Source organism: Accipiter gentilis, chromosome 32 (genome assembly GCF_929443795.1).
Source record: "Accipiter gentilis chromosome 32, bAccGen1.1, whole genome shotgun sequence".
Lineage (NCBI taxonomy): Eukaryota > Metazoa > Chordata > Aves > Accipitriformes > Accipitridae > Astur > Astur gentilis.
This window is the reverse complement of record NC_064911.1, coordinates 20167827-20187148: the sequence shown is the minus strand read 5'-3', so window position 1 is coordinate 20187148 and position 19322 is coordinate 20167827. Positions and strand designations below refer to the sequence as shown.

Genomic DNA, 19322 nt, shown 5'->3' with positions numbered 1-19322 from the left:
CCAACTTTACTAGCACTTACCTGTTTGGAAAACATAATCAGCCCCTCACACATTGCAACACCATTATCTACATAACCAGATTCAGGATAACTCCTGTAAGTTTTATGCTTATGGCTATGAAGTATTGAAAACCAAGAATCTCACTATGGCATAGAACCTAGAGACAGACAGACAGCGCCAGCATTCATGGATATCCGTAAGATTTAGATTGCAACTCAGATAGGGCCACTGTATTACAGCCAAATTCTCTGACGCTATTTTATGGCTATGCAAAAAAGCTCTTTATCTCTAGAATAAATCAGATCTGGAGCTGTAAAGTGAATGCAGTTTTCTCCTGCAGGTATTATTAGACTCCAACATATTGGGTCTATACTGGAAAGACACGCACACAATCAACTTCAGTCAAGGAATGGAACTGGAGAACTTTTAAAAACTGAAGTATGATGCTCACTCCAAATGAACATGTTCAAGGGGCAAAATACATTATTTTAAAATGGTGCGGATGGTTGCCTGCAATACATTTAAAAAGCACACCACAGTCTTTCAGGGCTATCATCTTCTTGCAATTTGATTCTGATTTATTAGTTGTTGTCTAGATGCCTCCTGCTTATCTATTTTGATACAGATTTATTCTATATAAATTTGAATACACTTAATTTAGACTGAGATGTGCTCACTGATGTGCTGTATGAAATCAGCTGCACCTCACCTGATCCTTGTTTGATGACAGGAGCTGATGGAGGTGGTGGTTTCTTCGGTCTCTAAAATTTAATAACAGAAGAAAACAGTTTGCTTCAAAATGCCTGTAAATCTCATTCATACAAAGGTTAGAGTTAATCATACATTGCTTAACATTAATAATTATAAAACTTGAGACTACAGATCTGTCACATATTTCCCCTGAAATAACTTCATTAAAATAAATTTGAAGAGACAAAATAGCATTGACCAAATAAAATTACATTTTTCTACTTTTGCAATTGAAATGTCCTCCTGAGGGGAAAAGTCCAGTTTGTGTGGCTTAAGATTAGAGAAGTACATGACCTTTGGTTTACTGAAGAAACTGATTTATTTAAAGTTTAATCTTGTAAATATTCCAACTCATTTTGGAAAAAAACAAAGACAAAAAACCAGCTCGATGCAGCAAAACCTGGAGTGTGTTTTTTCAGACTCACGAATGGGGCAGAAATGCAGAACACAGGAAATGCTGCAAAAGTTATATTTTATTTGCTCACTGTTACACATTTACAGCTGCAATTGTGAAAGACAGTTATCAGAGTTTTAGATGTTTGGTGAAATGAAATAAATTATTCCAATCAATCTGTGCTTTTTACTTTTATCACCTCTGTTATGACCATTTTCCTAATAGAACTGTAGTAGCTGAGAAACATGACCACCAAATCAGTGCCAGAACCATTTGCCTTCACCTGCAGGAGCGCCTTTTCCTCTGTGTTGATGTGTGTCCCACACACACCATACTGGCATTGACCATACATGTCTTGGAATGAATACACAAACAAATAGAGCACCATGCCGGATCAAATGACATACCTTAACTCTCACTCTTAAAAAAAAAAAAAAAAAAAAAAAATTTTTTTTGAGAATAAAGCCTAAGTAAAAATTAATAATTGTTTTCTTCATATGTCCATCCTTTGTTCTGAGCCTTATTTTCTTTGCTACAGATTGATCACAATCCCTGTCACTACATTGCTGGCTACGCAACACTCTGTATTGCCTTGTGGAACTGCCTATAAGATGATGTTTCCAGATATGCAGAGCCAAACATTTAAGTTGATATTTTCTATCAATCTCATGTTTAATTTTTTCCCCTATTATTTTCTATATATCTGCCAAACGGCTTACCTCCTTTCAAGAAAGACCAGTTGTTTTGCTCACTTGCAGTAATTAGTTCAGCCTCTGCCCTAGAGCTCACAAGTCCTGGTCTGAATGTTGACAGGGAGCAGGTTTGCTGTGAAGGCTGAACCCTTGCCACTCACCCTTCCCAGGGATCTCCCTCAAATCTAGCAAATGTGTTCATCTCTGCAGAAAAAAATACCCGTTTTGCCCAGACTGAGTAAGCCTAACAGCCTAAATCTCTGAAGTCGCCATCCTGCAAGCCTCGGGTTTCTCCTACCACCTGACCCTAACCAGCTCACCTCCTGTCACCAACCCGAGAAAGCTGTGGCCAAGAACTCAGAGTGATCTTCTCTAGCCTGACTGCCGCGGGCCATCGTCCATGAACAGCGAGTCCCTTAAACTCTCGGAGACGCTGCTGAGTTTAGGCAACAGGGTTCAAGGTCTAAATGCAGAAGAGTGCAGAAAAATGTGGAAAGGGAAGAAGACAGGGACAATAAGTTTCTTGTGATAGCAGTTGAGGGTTTAGTTGATAATAGCTGCAGAGTGAAACAGTTGGTGCTGAGGTTCCAACAGCATAATATACACATTTGGGGCTTTATTCTGGAGCGGTGTGAGCCTGATCCCATTGACTGTCCATAGGTCAGCAGCTGGAATATATGAGGTGCACTCCTTTAGCACATCTTTTGGCTTAGTTCTCATCTGAAAAGAGGCTAGTTCGTGTCCCCTGAGACCTGTCTTCAAGGCAAACCAAAGCACAGTACGTGCAGATGGACAAACGAGAGGTTCACTACAAATCCCACCCCTGATTAAAACTAACACACTAATGTAGATAAGCACAAAGGAGAAAGGATCCTAGGGTTCGTTAGACAGAGTGGCTTTAATTGGAAGCTGATGAGGGAAATACTTTGCTCCAGAAAGGCAGGCAAAGATCAGAAAGGAGGTAGCGTGCAGGTGCCTTATGACTGCTGAATGAAACATGGAGAAGGAAGGAGGAATTACAAGGGTCTGTGGCTGGATGGGATAACTGAGAAGGTGATGGAGACAGACTAGAAGTGAAGCCAATAGAAAGGAAACCAGGACTGGTTGGACAAGAAGAGAACAAAACTACAGAGCAAGGACAAAGAGCGAGGAGGGAGAGGAAAACAAGCTGGATAAAGAAATTGGGTGTAGGGATAGAAAGTAAATCCAGATGGTGATTTAGACTCAGGTAGTGAGCTCAGGGGAAAATCCTGTAATTGAGACCACCTGAGAGGTGGAGACTGGGACTAGGCAATGAATAGAAAAGGCCTGGGACAAATAGCCATGTGTGGAAAAGAATCAGGATTGGAAAATTGGGGACTGAACAAGGAGATGGGAAAAGATCCCAAGTTTTTGTTCAACAAGCAGAAGAACTACTGCAACAAATACTTTCAGGCCATGGGATGGAATCCAAGGTTTCTGGATCGCATCAGAAAATACCTGAAAAAGGCACTGGAAAAGTATCAATTTCCTTCCCTTTTAGCACTGATTCAAGCAAAGACAGACAGTCTGTAGTCCCACCAGTTACTTACTCATGTGGCCCTATCCGTGCCATTTTAAAAATTAATAAAATTTTATCCTCCACATTTACAGCAAACCTAGCTGCAATTTGTATGTGTCTGAATATTTAATTTATTCTACAAGTTATATTCATTGTACTCTAAAGAAAAAAACACACTTAAAGACATGCAAGTTCAAAGGGACTGAATAAATTTCACCACAAAAAAAATGGATAAGAGTAAAGGTGTTTTTCTTCTATAATAGGCTCACCATGTCCTAAGGTTTACGATTTCTGCCTCTTCTGGAAATCACCGTTTATTACTAGGCCTAAAGCTAGGATGTCCACTCTGCTATGGAATTGCATTTTCATCTCTCACAGTTTTTTCTGCTCTTCTACCTTCATTTTCAATAATTATCATGTTAGCTTCTGTGAGTTGTTTAATAGTTGCTTTATTAAGCTTTCCAAGTTATTTAATTTTTGCCTCCAGCATCCATTTTTATTGCCAAAGATTGAAGCTGAGTGTCAGTAAGTCTCGGTTTTATCACAGAAGGCTTACACTGTCACTGTGAAATACTCATCAAAAGCCTGATTGCAAGCTCATAATACCCCACTGATGACTGAAAAGGTTCCTAAAAATGGAATGTACTTTTGGGGGAAATATTCCATAGCTGTATTTCAGGAAGCTGCAGAATTTCTAAACATTGTTTGGCAAATAACAATGCCATCTCTTTCAAATAAATAGAGGCTGAAAAAGCTTTTGCATAGATATTATACCTTCTTTTTTAATAATTCTGGGAGAGGTAAAAAACATGCCTCTGAGATACCAAAAGCTCACTGTTGCCTTTCAAATCTCACAGTTAAAATTTCACCCTTTTCATTCTGGAACGCTGCTTGACTGCTGTCAATCAGCATGCAGGTGGTACACTAGCTTTCCATATTCCACCACAAAAACAATGGAGAAGAGGAGTTAACAATTCTGGTCATCATTGCATTACCCAACTCAGCAAACTTCCCTGGGACCTCCCGTTCCCCTCTCTCTCAAACGTAGGACGCAGGACAGAGGGCTTTCAGAGCAACGCAGTGGAGGCAGACTGACTAGATGGGCCAATCAAACCGATCAAAGAAACTCCATAATATGACTTTGAGTGCCACACGTTCTCTTTGTGGATGCTCGTTACCCAGAAATTTGTTTCCTTTAACCTTTTTTTTTTATTAAGTTAGAAGTAAAACTTTGCCAAAACCACGTATCCAAAAGAGAATTTCTTTCAACTCCACTTTCATTCTGTCTAACGCAAAAATGAAATACATTGCTTACCTCTTTTTCAAAATCAGAAGGAAGAAGCTTGACAAAGTTATCTGGAAACACACCTCGTCTGCCATTGAGTTCTCCTTCCCACCAGCCCACATCAATGCAATCCTACAAAATAGTAAAATAAAATGAAAACCACAATTTGCTTGTGTGCTGAGCAGATTTGTGTGCTCAAGTGCTCTTTTGCATAATGTCCTGCCTTTTTACTAGAACATGACAATTTAGTGGAGTGCCAGGTTAAACGGGTAATGTACCAGATGAAAACTTCAGTAATCACCCCGCCATTACATTATCACATGGAACAGCTAGGAAAGAACAATAAACATACTGTAAGAGCCCAAGAGCTTGTCTGTGTCTAAAGCAAAACACGCTTTCACCATTTGATCTATTAAACCAGTAAGCATTTTGAGCACGTATGATACTACTTCTCTCTGACCTCATTTTATAGAAGGACAATAACTTAATCAAACTTCACACATCCCAGGAGGTAAAAAAGCTCCTTTATTTCCCATACTTTCAAGAAAAGCTTGACACATTGGAATTATTAAATTTCATCACAGTCCAATTAAGAAGGCATTATACACCTGATCAATATCAAGCATCACCTTCTTCTGCAGCATTTTTGAGCAGCACAATGCAGAGTGCGTAGCAAAACAATGCACAGCTAAATGCTCACAATAAGTGAACTACTATATCAGTGAGTCTAAATGATGAAAAAAATAGCACAGCTATTTTGGTAATGAATAATAATACTAACAGAAGCCACAAGCAGTTTAGAGAAGGTTAAAATTGTTCCTTAAGTCCTGGATGGTAAGCTCCACGTTCACTTATGTTTGTGTTTGCTGAAGAGAACAATTCCAGTTGAGATTTTCCACATTCTTCCCTGAAAGCTGTAGCTGAACCAATTCAGCTGTTTTCCAAAACACAATTATGGGAAAGTCACCCGTTGTCCGCTCAGTCTTAAAACCATTTCAGCCCATTTTAGTGGTTGGCTCAGCACCAGGCTGGCCAACCTTTCTATCCTCTTGAGCAGTAGCCCTAAATCTTCATGTGGCTCAGAGCCATGCAATAAAAATTATACACCTGAGGCATGAGGGAAAGGGAAATCCCACAAACAGCGCACGGGTTGGACATGGCGAAAACTCCCGAGGGATTCCCCCGTTCTATGAGAGCCAGGGCTAAACAGGGTTGGGTCCGCAGCTTGGACCCCACGTCATCTGGCAGCATCAGCCTCAAGCAATCACCGCAGCATCACTGCTCCCACAGCTACAGGTCTGGACGGAGCAAACCGTCTGCTCCTGCCAGGTATAGCCAGCTCTACCGGCAGCAGAGCCACCTGGAACTGCTCAAGAGCTCAACGTGTTGGGTGTTCCTGTTCCAACATTTCTAGACTAACCCTGTGGAAAATCTCCCAGATTTAATGAAGTATTTTTGCTTTTCAAAAAAATCACATTTCACCACTGTTCAGAAGACATAGGTTGAAATTTAGCAGCTGCGTTCTCTGAATACTTGGTGGTACTGATGTAGGTCTAACAGTTCTAACGGGGGGTACGGCCACCATTCCAGGTCACCCTGCGGTGAGGACTCTCCATCGCTCCCTGCTGCAGAAACGGAGTGGTTCCTTCCCTGCAAGGACTTTATCTGGGCTGTGGAAAAAGGCATGATCGTGTACAAAGCTGGCTCATTACAGTCACCTGTCTTTTCCTGCTTTTCGGTAAAGTGAGAGCGAGCAAAAAAGCTGTGCATTGGAACACCAGAATACAGGGACAAGAGGATATAATAAAAGCAGGCAAGAGGGGGCAGGTAGTTTAGGAAAAAGGGGGAGGCCACAACATGCCCTAATAGATTTTCATGGAGAACAAAGCTAGAAAAATTGGACAGAAGCAAATGAAATAGGCCAAATACTACAAGCCTCATCTATGTTATGAGGCAGCACCTCTCCAGAAACAGCACTAGATCAAGGGGTCCAGAATCTTAACATTCTTGTGGTGTGAGAAAATAGCTTTAAAAACACCAAGTGGAACTGCGTGTCTTAACACTGTTTATCTACACAATTTGGTTGTGAAGGCGTACCTGTTGTGCAATACATGTAAAGGCTCTGGGGTTAAAAATGTCACACGCTCAAATCAGTCACTGCTGTAGCCATGTGTATTAGGGGAACGGAATGTTAAATATTCATTAAAAGACAGATCTGGGTGGTTTTCTTTCCAAGATGAGTATCCAAAATGAGCAAAGACTTTAAAATATAGCCACTCGGATCTTAATTTTATCATCTGACTAGGAACAATCATAGCATGCCCTCACAATTTAGAAAAGTTTTGAAGATAAATGCTTACAAAGCATCTGGGCACTACAAAAGTACAGAGGGGAAGAAGTAAAAGGAAAAGAGTATATCTTTGTCTAGAAGACATAAACAGTAGTTTGAATAGGGGAGAGGATCCACTGAAAAAAATCTGAATGTGAATGGGCGATAAAAGATTGCATGAGAATACATGCATGCAAAATAACCTTATTGTTACATTTTCATGAAATAATTTGTTTCAGCTGCTACAGGGACGACAGAATAATGCAAGTTAACTTAATGAGGTATATTTAATACCAAGAGAAGTCTTAAAAATATTGTTCACAATGACTGTGCTTGCTAGTAGATTTCTGTAACTTATAATGCATGAACACTGGATGATATTTGAGACAAAACAGACTAGTGTTAAAGAAGATAATTGCTTTTATGCTTTGGGTCTTTTTAAAGTTATTTTTCTGTTCTAGGCTTTTTATTTAGCTTATTTAGTCCACCTCATCTCCTGAGATAGAGTATGCGCTAACTAAATATGCAAGCTAAATAGCCTGGTTTCTTGCATCATGTCTGTTTTGGGTGTTTATTTTTTTCCCCCTCATATGTCAATATTTTACTCTGATGTAGCCTGCTCCTGATCTACAGATGCAGGTACTGAACAATCCTTTCATTCTTTTTCTGGTCGCTTTCTCTCATACTCAATCTGTGCTTTTCTCCCACATTCTCCCTTCTCTTCCTTCAGCAGTGTGGCCTTCACCAAGGACACTTAACCTTTTCTAGACCTTCCCAGGAGTTATTTAGGAGGTATTTACCAGTTCTGTTAGACCGTCAGGCCTTTGTTAGTGAACAGGGCTGATTCTTGACTAGCTGATGTTTTCAAAAGATCTGCTGAGTGAATACAGGGCTCCACCGAGGACCGAGATAATCAGCTAGTGATGCATAGCACAGGCAGGCACTGTGCAGGACATTACTCTGAGCGCAGAGCCAGCACCCCCCAGTCCCGATGGGAAGGCGCTCTCCCGCCTGGCTCGCTCCACTCACGCAGCCGAGTCATCAGTGCACTCAACTGTTCTACCACGTGGTGGGTTTTATAATGCCCTCCACCCCCCAGGCCACTAATCTGAAATTGCCAAAACATTTATGACCCAATTTAGATTTCCAGAAATATTAAGAATAATTCAAGCGTCCAGAGATCAAAAGCTTGTGCTTCAACTGCTAGCACAGCTTAGTGCTAGCTAATAATCCTGACTAAACAACACACAACATCACATATGTCCTTTTTAGGTTGGATTTTTTAATGCTCTTAGGAAACACAAATCTTACTCCTACTTCCTCGTTTTATTAACACCCATGAATTTTGTATTCGATGCTTTTTTTAAAGCTCCTTTGTTTTCACGAAGATGCTGTTGTGTTAACACGTTCATTAATGCCAAACAGCTGCAGGTTTGCTTTTTTCTCCTCTCTAGCCTGTCACTCAGGCTTATGCAGCCAATCACCACGGCGCATTTTCATACAGTAAGTAAACCTTTAGGCAGTTTCTCTTTAATTTTCTCATTTACTTATTTGCCACAGGAGGCTTCTGTGACACGGAGCAAAAGGACAGAAAGAGATCTCAGGCATTAAAAGCTACAGATGAGATCTGGTGAAGAATCTCCGTGGTGGTGCCCTCCCGCTACCCACGGGGTTGCAGGCTCGCCTATGTCTCTGCAACCTCTGGATGCCCACGTACGACGCTGGCAGCGGGTACGTCATCACGAGACAGACCACCACCCAAGGATACCCCAGTTACAGCTGCACAAGCTCCCTCAAGTGCTAACAAATGCCAGAGCTGTGAAGCACAAACAAGACGACATGATTAAAACAACGTGGCTGCCTGTGAACATTGAGCAAAAGCTACTCCAATACTTCTAGATGCCCATCAGCTACGCAATCCTAATCATATTGCCCTTTTTAATATATCTTCATGTGTTCAAGGTCAGCAAAACGGCTGTCATTTCAAAATGCAGATATTCTACAAAAGCTGTCAAGCTATTACAATCCAGGATCAATATTCCAAAATTTATTAACAAACCAAGTGGCTTTATCTCTGTGTTATCCTGCCAGACTCATAACAATGTAAACAGACAAAAATCAGATGCTGAAATACCCCAAAAGTTCTACGAAAAATACGTATTCCAATTACTAAAAATGCATCTTAGTTTAATTTAAGAAAAAAAAAGAAAACAAAAGATTTACAAAACTGAAAAGTAAGTCACGGCAAAAAAGTAGAAATTGTGTTTGACAGATACTAGAGTTCATGCAAGTTAGGTGGTAGCTGGGCCAACATTTCGCTACAGTAAAAATCAGCTCCTACCAAAGCTTGACTCAGAGACTATAGTTCTGTACTCATTGCAGTGACAGTGCAATCAAATGCCTTAGAGAAATCCACTGCCAGTTCACATTGCCATGCCTGTTTTCATTGTTCAGGCAGAGAGAAAACAAAAATCTAGAGGGGAATTCTAGCATTTTCTTATTGAAACACAAATCTTGGTTTTATCCTCATTTCCAGTGAAGTAGTTTTGCTCCAAAATCTTGTCTCCGATGAATTTAGTTCAAATTACTTTTTAGACAACAAAGTAAAGGGAAGGAGGAGAGACAAAATGAAAGAAAGGTTGAAAGGCTCTTCTATGGCAGAATCAACATCCATTCTAACTCCAAGCTCGGCAGATCCCAAATAAGTGATAATAAACTCAATACATTGGATTTATTAGCAACATTCATCTTGTGATACGTATCAGGGTAAAGAACTGGACAAAACATAGTGATGAGAAAGACACAGGTGTTGAGGAATTTTTGAGGAGGAATTTTTAAACTTTATAAGAAATAATATTACACAAAACATAAGGTACTAAAATGTCAACCTGAGCTGGAATTCTTACATAAGTCAGAAAAATATTGTAAGAGGAAAGAGTAAATGTGGGAGAAATGGCAACTACCAGAAAACTAGAATAAGACTAGCTTTTGTCACATGTTGCCAACAAGTTTAAGGCTGTACACAGGTGAACTAGAAAACACCAGTCCTCTTCTTGACATGAAGAATAAGAGGGAGAGAACTATCCTTCATGTAATTAGAAGTGAGACACGCAAGCTGTGAAGAAAATTCTAAGAGGGAATAATCTGGAGAAAACAGGCTTTTTTTTTTTTTTTTCTGAAGGGAATATTAAAACAGAAAAGAAGAAAACAAAATACAAACCCCAAACCAACGATAAGACAAGAAAGATAAGAACATAGTTCCACTCTGAAACTTCTGTCTGTGGTGACTGAAGGGAGATGGGGGCAAGAGAGAGAGATGGGTGGCAAGAGAGACCAGACAAAAGCCGTGCAAAGTTTCCATCTGGAGCACCAGATTTTTCATACTGTTACTGAATGTAAGTGAAATACAGTGAAATACTTAAGTAGGGTTGACAGGATAAGGTCATGGCTTACAAACCTCCTTCAGTCAAGCACCATTGCTGGTTTTCTTTGGCGGTAAAAGAGGCGACAGCCGAGGTTGATAAGGAAGAGCTGTCAGTCCCCTGCTAACTTGATCTCTGCTTTACTAGCTGATACCACATTCAAAACCACGAAATTAAAAGCCACGAGTTGATACCCGGCAGGTGACTCGTCTCTCTTGTGGTGAGCCCTGCCCCAGCTACGAGCCCGATGGTGACGGATTGCCCCGTCACACAAACACGACTGAACCCTCCCTCCGGGAAACGCTGGATTTTCATATACCCCAAAGACAGAGGGGTTTTTTGTCATATAAAGCTCTCTCTTAAACACCAGGCTTGGTTATTACAGGTGGGTTTATTTCTAGCCCACACTGCCACTTGCACTCTAGGCCTGAGCCAGATGAAAGGATCACGAAGGCAACCAACGCTTTCTCTGAAACCGGAAAGCAGCACTTCTGGTTGTGAACATATTTATAATAAAAACTCATGACCTGGATTTTTTTTTATTATTTCGCTAAGAGTCAATAAAGCATACAAGATTGCTATAATTTAAATGTCAGACATGGGCCAATCTATGTTTTCTTCCAACTGCTATGCGTTATTTTACTTTTTTTTTTATTCAAGCCACTTAGAGGAGAGTTACTATGTGCTATGAGACTGGACTTAGCCACTGAAAATAAAAACCAGTAGCTACTCAGCTCTCTGTTCAGTTATCATTACGATTTTTCTCTTGCCTGTGTTCAGAAGCCCACTGGACTTGTATCTAGGTCATCGCTGAGGCCGGCTGCAAGCGCAGGCCAGATTTCTCTCTCTAGCAGCAGCAGCAGCAGCCATCCGATGACACTCGCTGGGAGCCAGCAGCAGAGCGACTTCTGCAGCTTTACCAACAGAGATGGGAACCTGAGAGCATCTCAGCAAGAACCTGAAGAACAGCAGCACCGCAGCTGGCAGTGCACGCCGGGGCACAATAACGGGTCGCAAGAGATGCAGAAAGTTTTACGGCCAGGCAGGTATCTGCTGCTTCAGCTGCGTTTTCTATTTATTTTAGGGGCAAAGATGTTTTCTGCCTTTTCCCCCAAAGCAATCAGGCCTTCCAGGCAGCGCCCGCTCCCTTGTCTCCTGCTACTTTGGGAAGGACTGACCATTCCAGGGAGTGCCACGGCCCAGGTTCCTCTCTCCCCTCCCTACCCTACCTTCCAAGCTGCCCCTAGCAAAGGGGAAGGCTTTTGTTGGTAAATGAGGAGTTTTTCCTATTCCCCAAGGTCCCGAAACAAGTAACAAGCTATATATTTATTTTCTCTCCTATTCACGACTGTGCTGCAGCTGTGTCAACTCTCGAAGAAACACATCTGAAAAAGGCCGATCTTCTCGTCTGTGAAAAGGACTTCTGTTTTTCTGAGGGAGCTGATCCCTGCGCAGGTTGGCCCTCTGAACTTGCTGCTACTTTGTAATACTGCTAAAACATGAAGCCCTGGTTTAGACATCAACCCCTAACTGCTCAGTTTTCAGCTTTTCTGATTAAAAGTTTTCGATACAAAAGTATTTCATCCTACAGATGTCATCATTATAGCTAGGACAGAAACAATGCCAAACCCAAGAACAAGCAGGTCCTCAGAAAAGGCAGCTGCAAAGCATGTACTGTGGCATGCATACTCTTGGAGTGTTCACTTAAGAAGTTTTTTTGCTCATGTCAGTAGAAGCATGCATGCATACTCATCATTTCCAGAGATCTTCTAAATAACTGGCCTATAAGAATTATCTTTTGAATTTAAGATTTATAGATTACTAAGCTTCAAATATACCATTGGCAAGCTAAATTTACAAAGGAAAAGTTCAGACTATTCAGAGTACTGAGATACACCATAACGGTGCAGGGTTTGAAAAAGTGACATTTTCATAGTAGGATACCAGAATTTCACTGAAATCTCCACTAGAATACATAGTTCCTTGCACAATTTAAAAAAAAAATAAAATAAAAAAATAAAAAAAATCCCAGTTGTATTCATCAAACGTCTGCTTTCCTTCTGCCCTTGCAAAGTGGGTTCTCACTAAGAAGAATGTTGAGCTGTTAAAATCGCATTCAGAAAGCCATGAATACTTCTTGCACTTGCACTGGGAGCTTTCACGTGCCAGCTCTGCTATGCAGGCAGCAGCGCATTAAACGACTACCACCCTCTCTGTAAGCATCTCTCTAGCAGTCTTTCCACAACTGAGAGCCAACCTCGTAACTTGAAGAAAAACAAACCCCCTTTAATGGGAACACACGTGTCTATACCACTTTTCAAGACGCCATCCATACACACAGAGATACACATAACACACAAAGGCTTCTGAACTTGTGCGAGGATTAAAGGTCTCACAGAAAGACAAATCTGAAGGACAAGCACGGCGCCATCCAGCCCCCCGCCGCAGAGCACCCATGGGGCAGCGCTGGGGCCAAGAGCTCCCAGCTCTCGCGCAGAAGGCCACGGGACAGGCTCTGTGATTTTAAAAGTTGGTGCATGACATCACTGGGCAAACCCAATAATGTGCGGAGAAATTTCTATTTATTTTTTTTTACCCTGTGATTGAATGAACTGCCTTGATTTAAACATACGGTCAGGTGTCAAAGATCAGCATTATTTTAGTAATTTTGAAATGAACTAAACAAAACCTGACCTCACACCACATCAGATCTTCATTAATACAACCTTGTCATTGGAGGGAAACAACAAAATCATGTTAAAGCTGGGTGAAAAAAGCAGTTCAATAATATTCAAGAATGTTTCTTTAACATTTCTTACTACATTCAGTTATCATGATGCTGAAACTAAGCCATATTATTCTCAAAACCCAATTTTATTTTACAAGTCAGAAAATAATTGATTTTAGAGTCTTCATAAATTCTTGTAAAAATTGGTAAAATATCTATGAATGAAGGAAAGCATCTCTCCAGAGGCTTATGTTACACCCACCTTGTGCTACCTAAGACTGTATTGAAAATGATCAAGCTTTGTTACTTATTAAGCTCAGTTACAGAGATTGAGACCTTAAAGAACAGTGAAAAATTGGTGGATACTTTTGAAGAAAATGCTGGCTATGATTTAAAGTACCTGGTTAGTAATCAAGTACTCCTCAGCAGAAACATAATTTTAAAATCTGGCAATAAGGCAGAATGAATCTCCCAAAAACTACCTAATCCAAGATAATTTAGATAAAAGAGACAGTGCAACAGACAATAAATTAGTCTTCTGAGGCAGTCCTGGAGAACACCCGTTCTCCCTTCACATATGCTTTCTTGGAAATATTCATAGATTATGAAATACTGAAAGAAAAGTATGAGATGAAACCTCCCAGTCTGGCTCTGTTTGGCCCTTAACCCAGGGATTTATCCTGCTCAGGTCCTCAGCCTATGTCCCAAAAGACCCAAATCCTGCATGGATCCTTCCCAGCTCCTGTCAGCTCTCATGAGCAAGCCATAAGGAACCTTACATCTGAGGACGCCAGTTGCATCTTTTAAAGCTTAAGAAGTCAAACAGGTACACTTTTCTTTATCCATAAGCTCCAAGGCTCCACAAAGAATTTACCATTGTCAACACTGTGCAGAAGGAAATGGAAGAGACTGTCAGAAATTAGACATTATTTCAGCTGTGGTTACACTACTCTTTCCAGATGGTGTTTTTTTACTGGAAGGCACAAGAAGAAGATACCTCTCCAGAAGACAGTTGGTTCAAGAATTGGCCCAGGTTATTGAGCCCTGCAAAAAAGAAATTGGCTGTGAACAATGAAGGACCCGCAATACCCAGGACATTAGGGTAGAGGATCTAGCAGACCAGATGAATTTTGTCTGTTAAATCTGTTGCAGGCAAGGTCTAACCTTTTGACTTTATACTCAGTGACTAAATAGTTTAATCAGTAATGGAGCTGAAATGCTTTGATGAAATATTTGTACAAACAGGAAAAATTACGTCGCTCACTGAACAAAACAATCTCTTCTGGGGATTCACTTCACTTGCAATGTTCAGTCAGCAGAATATCATGGAGAAATAAGTATGTTCCACAACATAAAACTCTAGCACTCCAATACTCAAATTAAAACTAAATTAGCCAACACAAACACAAAAGGTGGTGCTAGTAAAAGACATAATTTATGCATCTGATGAGCCAAGATATAATATTTATGTAATTACTTTTTTTAAATTTAGAAATATTATAAAAACATAGAACAAAACATTTGAAGGATTATTTAATGCTATTACTACTTAGATTGCAGACATGTTAGGACCAGGGTCCTAATTACTTGGCACCATATGTGCATTTCTACTTTCCCTTTAAATAGCTCTCCCTAGCCTGAAAAGGTTGGATTTCAGATAATACTATCAAACCAGCAGGTGAAACCAACATTCAGGATAAAAGAAAGGATGAAGCTAAGCAGTGAGTCTAAAGCCCACATCGTGAGCAATAATCACAGTCTTCCAGATGCCTCAGCATTTCAATGATATCTTTTGTAAGCACAGGGTAGAAAAAAAAATTCTTTCCTTTTTTATCTTAAAATATGTCATCTTTTTAGATTAGCTTGGCTGTATTAAACATACTTACAAATAAACCTAACTCTTTGCAAATGGTGCAAATCTTGAAGCATTGCACGCATGGGGGATCCTGCCACTTCACCTACATAGCTTGGCATGAACTTCCATTTGTCAAAATTCAAATTTAGGATTCCCCAGGAACAACAGAATCCCTTCTTCTGAAGGCACTGCTGTAGTGCTGCAATCAGTGATAACGAGAACAGTAAAAGAGAACTTCAGTGCGTACTTAAAAAAAAATAATATTATTAATATACTAACAAGAAGAACATTCAAATGCTGGCTGTTCCCTTCTTCCCTGTACTAATCTCAGGCTTCACAGTCAGTGCTCAGCTCAAACATTCGTGTTTCAGTGATGTTTCTAAAGATACCAGTGAAATGTAAGCTGCACCTGGTACCTTCTTAAACATATTGTCAGGCTTTGCCTCTATGCAGACCTTACTTAATGCCCCATTGCTAATCACAGCAGCCAAGAGATGCTGCAAGATATGAATAAATGTTAAAAATTCATTTATAAACATCTGAAAGTCTTGGCCAAGGACAAGGTTCAGTCAAGAAGCAAATTGAGAGGACAATTACTTACAGTCTGTTTCCCCTGTAACTTACTGAGTGTATCAAACCACTCCTACCGCAGAAGGGTAGGAGCAGAACCATCCCTTTCAGCAGCCACGCTTTGCAAAATAATTTCTTGTATTGAATCAGCAACGTCGGTACGAGCAGGTTTCTCCATCAGCTCAGGAGGCGGGATGGCTTGGGGGAAAAACTGGTGCTAGGCACAGCGCAGGGGACAGGGAACACAGAAAGCAGATTAGGTACGGCTATTAGGTCCGGCCAAAGATGTGTTGAATAATTCATGGATATCTCAGGAGAGAAAAGGGCAGGCGCTGAGACCCTTTATGGTATTGTTCTCTCTGAGGGAAATACCTATTTATTTCCAAAGGCAAGCAGTAAGTGCCTTTATTGCTTACATGGTATTCTTTAAACATAAAACATCATAAAAGCTTTCTTAAAGCGGGACATTATTTGAGGCTTACTTACTCTGTTCCTTTCAGTTTCTATGTGCAAGGTTGTTGCAGAAGTTACAAATGCACAAAGTTTCTTGTATTAAACCCCCAAATAGACGTATGTGTGTGACCAAATATTTAGTGTCAAAAATCCACAGTGTTGCTCTGATAGAAAGCCGGTTTTATGTTTTATTAAACCAGATCATATTTTCCCCTGCATAACCTAAATTTTTTGTATTGTTGTATTAGTAAACTAATTTCTAAAAATGAGATAAAAGCTTTTAGCTGTCAATCGAGGAAAAACAACGTTACCTGAAAGGCTATCATGAAATATGACTAACTTCTTCCCTTCTTTTGAAAGATACAACCTTAAGCTACCATACTTTTGCTTTAAAAACTTCTGTTTCTTGGCCAATGAGCTTTATTTTTAATTACTTCATGTATTACCACTCTTTTTTTTTTTACCCATAGAGTAGAAAATACCAAAATTTTCACCTTAATAGGGAAAAATGAGTGATACTATCTACCTATTTGCTCATACTGAAAGAAAAACTGGAAGTCTTCTAATTCCTCCACGTATTTCTATAACCAAGGGTTGTAAAGTATCTATGTGCTGTTTGCAATTAAAAGCTTACAGAAAAATTCATCAACAAAAAACCCCCATAGAAACAAATGGAAGCAAGAGAGAGGTTTCTACCCTAGTGACACCACGACCTAGCGAAATGTTCAATTAAGCATCAGCTAGCGCGTCCTCCTCTATCACACCGCCCGGCTCCTGCTCCTTCCCCTGCTCACGGCCTCAGCTCACTGGAACGACTCTTGTACATAGTACTTACTAATTTCATCCCTTTGGGAGCCTCCCGCATCCGTCGGAGCAGCTGTTTTCCTTCACAGCCCTACCCAGCCGAGTTCGCCTTGGCAATCGCCCAGCCAACGAAAGTGCTCGGGACAATTACCTCCTGCGCCAGGATGAGCACTCAAAGATGCTGTAAGAGGGAACACCGGGAGAATTGTTTTGGCGAAAGGGCTGTACTTGGGTGACTGTCTATAAATTCAGTGAGGGTGAAATTAAGTGCCTAACGACTACCCTAATTGGAAAATACTAAACGCTTCACATAAGGACGGATTCCATTCTCTAACACGGACAAATGCACAGAGCAGTCACTGCAACAGTGAAAAGGTGACATTATGAGAGAGACTATCAAGAGCGAATCTCATTTCATTGTTTCTTTATACCCTTCTATTTGGCTGAACTTACTTGTCTGTCCTACCACTTGACTGTATGTGCTTCGGGGCAGGGACTCACTACACGTACAGAAAACTTGCAAATCTCCCACTAAATTATTAACAGTAACACTGAAAGCAAATACTATCTTTGCAAAACCTGACTGCCATTATGCTTATTTTTAGATACTAGGTTTATGGCTCTTTCTTCCCCAGCACAGAATTAAGCACTACAAATTGGATCGCCATTAAATATCTGGATTGTCATTAAATATCTAGACCAGATAATTTGTCATGTAAGTCTTTCAGTAGTGACAGGCATTACCCTGTTCTCTCTTTCATGATACCAATGCACCAACTTTCCCAGTACTATTTGAAAAGCATCAGCAAGATTTTGGGTGTTGCTTTCTTTTTCACTGTTGCTTGCTGGAAGCCCTCTGTGAAAGTCACCTCCTCATGAAAGCTCTTTTGCAAAATCAGAAAGGACCCCCTATTACATTCATCCATCACTTCAGTGCAACACGTTCCTACCACTAATGCCATGTATCCAGGCATTAGCCTGCAGCAGGAGAAGAAAGGCTTTGTAATCCAGGTTGGTGGAGGCTGAGGGAAAGCCAGGTGGGATATGCAGAGCATGGCACAAGATTATTATTCCAACTGATATATTAACAACTATTCATTTCAACATCTTGTACATTCAGAATTGGCAGAATCGCCACTGATATTGCCCTCCACTCCTCCTACTCCGATAATAAGGGTTCAGGTGACGATACCCTTCTATTACTGTCAGCTTTTCAAATTTGCAATGATTTTTGAAGTAGTTAATTTTATTTATCCAGACCATTTTCATTCCTGGGAACAAAGTGGTCTTTACTGCCTAGAGCTGAGCTAGATTGATGCAGTGCAATGAAATCTTTCACACGCAAGTAAAACTGCTTTCAAATGAGTGCGCAGCTGCCAGTGTGTGCTTGATGTATTTGCTTTGAAATTATTTAGCTATTACTATTGATTCCTCACACAGGTCATTTTCTGTATGCCAGTGAACTCTCCAGAATCCTATGCATTTTGTCAGAATTTATAAGAGCTACTAAAAAACTTGTAGCGTTTGCATAAACAGTCTTTATTAACACTGGAAAGTAGCCTATGGTAGCTATGTCTAAAAGTGCTGGAATGAAAAATCCTAAAAGATTTTCAAGACGACAGTTGAAAATGTCACATGAATCTTCTGTTGCTTAAAAGCAACTCCATTGCAGATAGAGTCTCCAAAATCAATATTTGAGCATGATAAAACACCTGTTTGCCACTCTCCTTCAGCCGCACTACTAGTGTTCTCATCCTTATCCAAATGCTGTCAGGAACATTTTGAAGACACTAGAAAAATTACCTAAGGAACACAAATGTTTGACATTACAGAGAACAATCTACAGGGTAAATCTCATGGCCTCTTGCCACTCACATCTTTTCAGCTTATGAATGTATCTTATCATCAAATTGCACAACTATCACCTTAACTGTACAAGTAAAATTACTGTATTTTGCTTTTTGTTTTCTTTCCTTTCCTCCAAAGGTGTATTTTTCTTAGTTTCCTTTTCGCAAAGCAAAGGTACCAGGTCTACTGTTTTATTGCCTTAAAGATGAAGTTTTTACCTGCCTTTACAATATTTTCTGGTCTTCTATCTTTAAATATTTTGCATGAAGGGAATAAAGGACTACCATTTGCCCACTTTAATTTCCTGTAATTAATAAATAAGACCTTTTCTATGTATCTACAAGGGTATTTGCTTCACTGGGGAAAAGGAGGAGAGAAAAGCCTTTTCCAGAAATGTTTGGAATTCATTTATGAGAAGTTAGTTTCTGCTTTTCTTCTAGCTTTTAAGGTAAATTTTAATCTATGAGAAAGCAACTATTATTACCATATGTTTGGATTCTGTCTCATCGTGATCTTTTCCATGATTTAGGCCTATGCAGTTCATCAAAAAATGACTCAATATGCTGTTTAATCAGCAATTATTTTTGGCTATCATTCTTGCATAATGCCATCCTTCCCTTATATCTCCCAAATTACATACCATTCTGACCAC

The 19322-nt window shown here is 40.1% G+C and overlaps 1 protein-coding gene across 5 annotated transcripts in view; it reads right to left on the bottom strand.

The window, feature by feature from the left end:
- The window catches only part of SH3KBP1 (SH3 domain containing kinase binding protein 1), a 222135-nt gene that overhangs the window by 30531 nt on the left and 172282 nt on the right, over positions 1-19322 (bottom strand). For all 5 annotated transcript variants that reach the window (XM_049834875.1, XM_049834877.1, XM_049834878.1 and 2 more), the window contains 2 exons: positions 4692-4793; positions 710-761 (listed from right to left, as the gene is read on the bottom strand). In XM_049834875.1, the coding sequence (XP_049690832.1) occupies positions 710-761; positions 4692-4793 (154 nt within the window). The remainder of the gene's footprint in view (positions 1-709; positions 762-4691; positions 4794-19322) is intronic.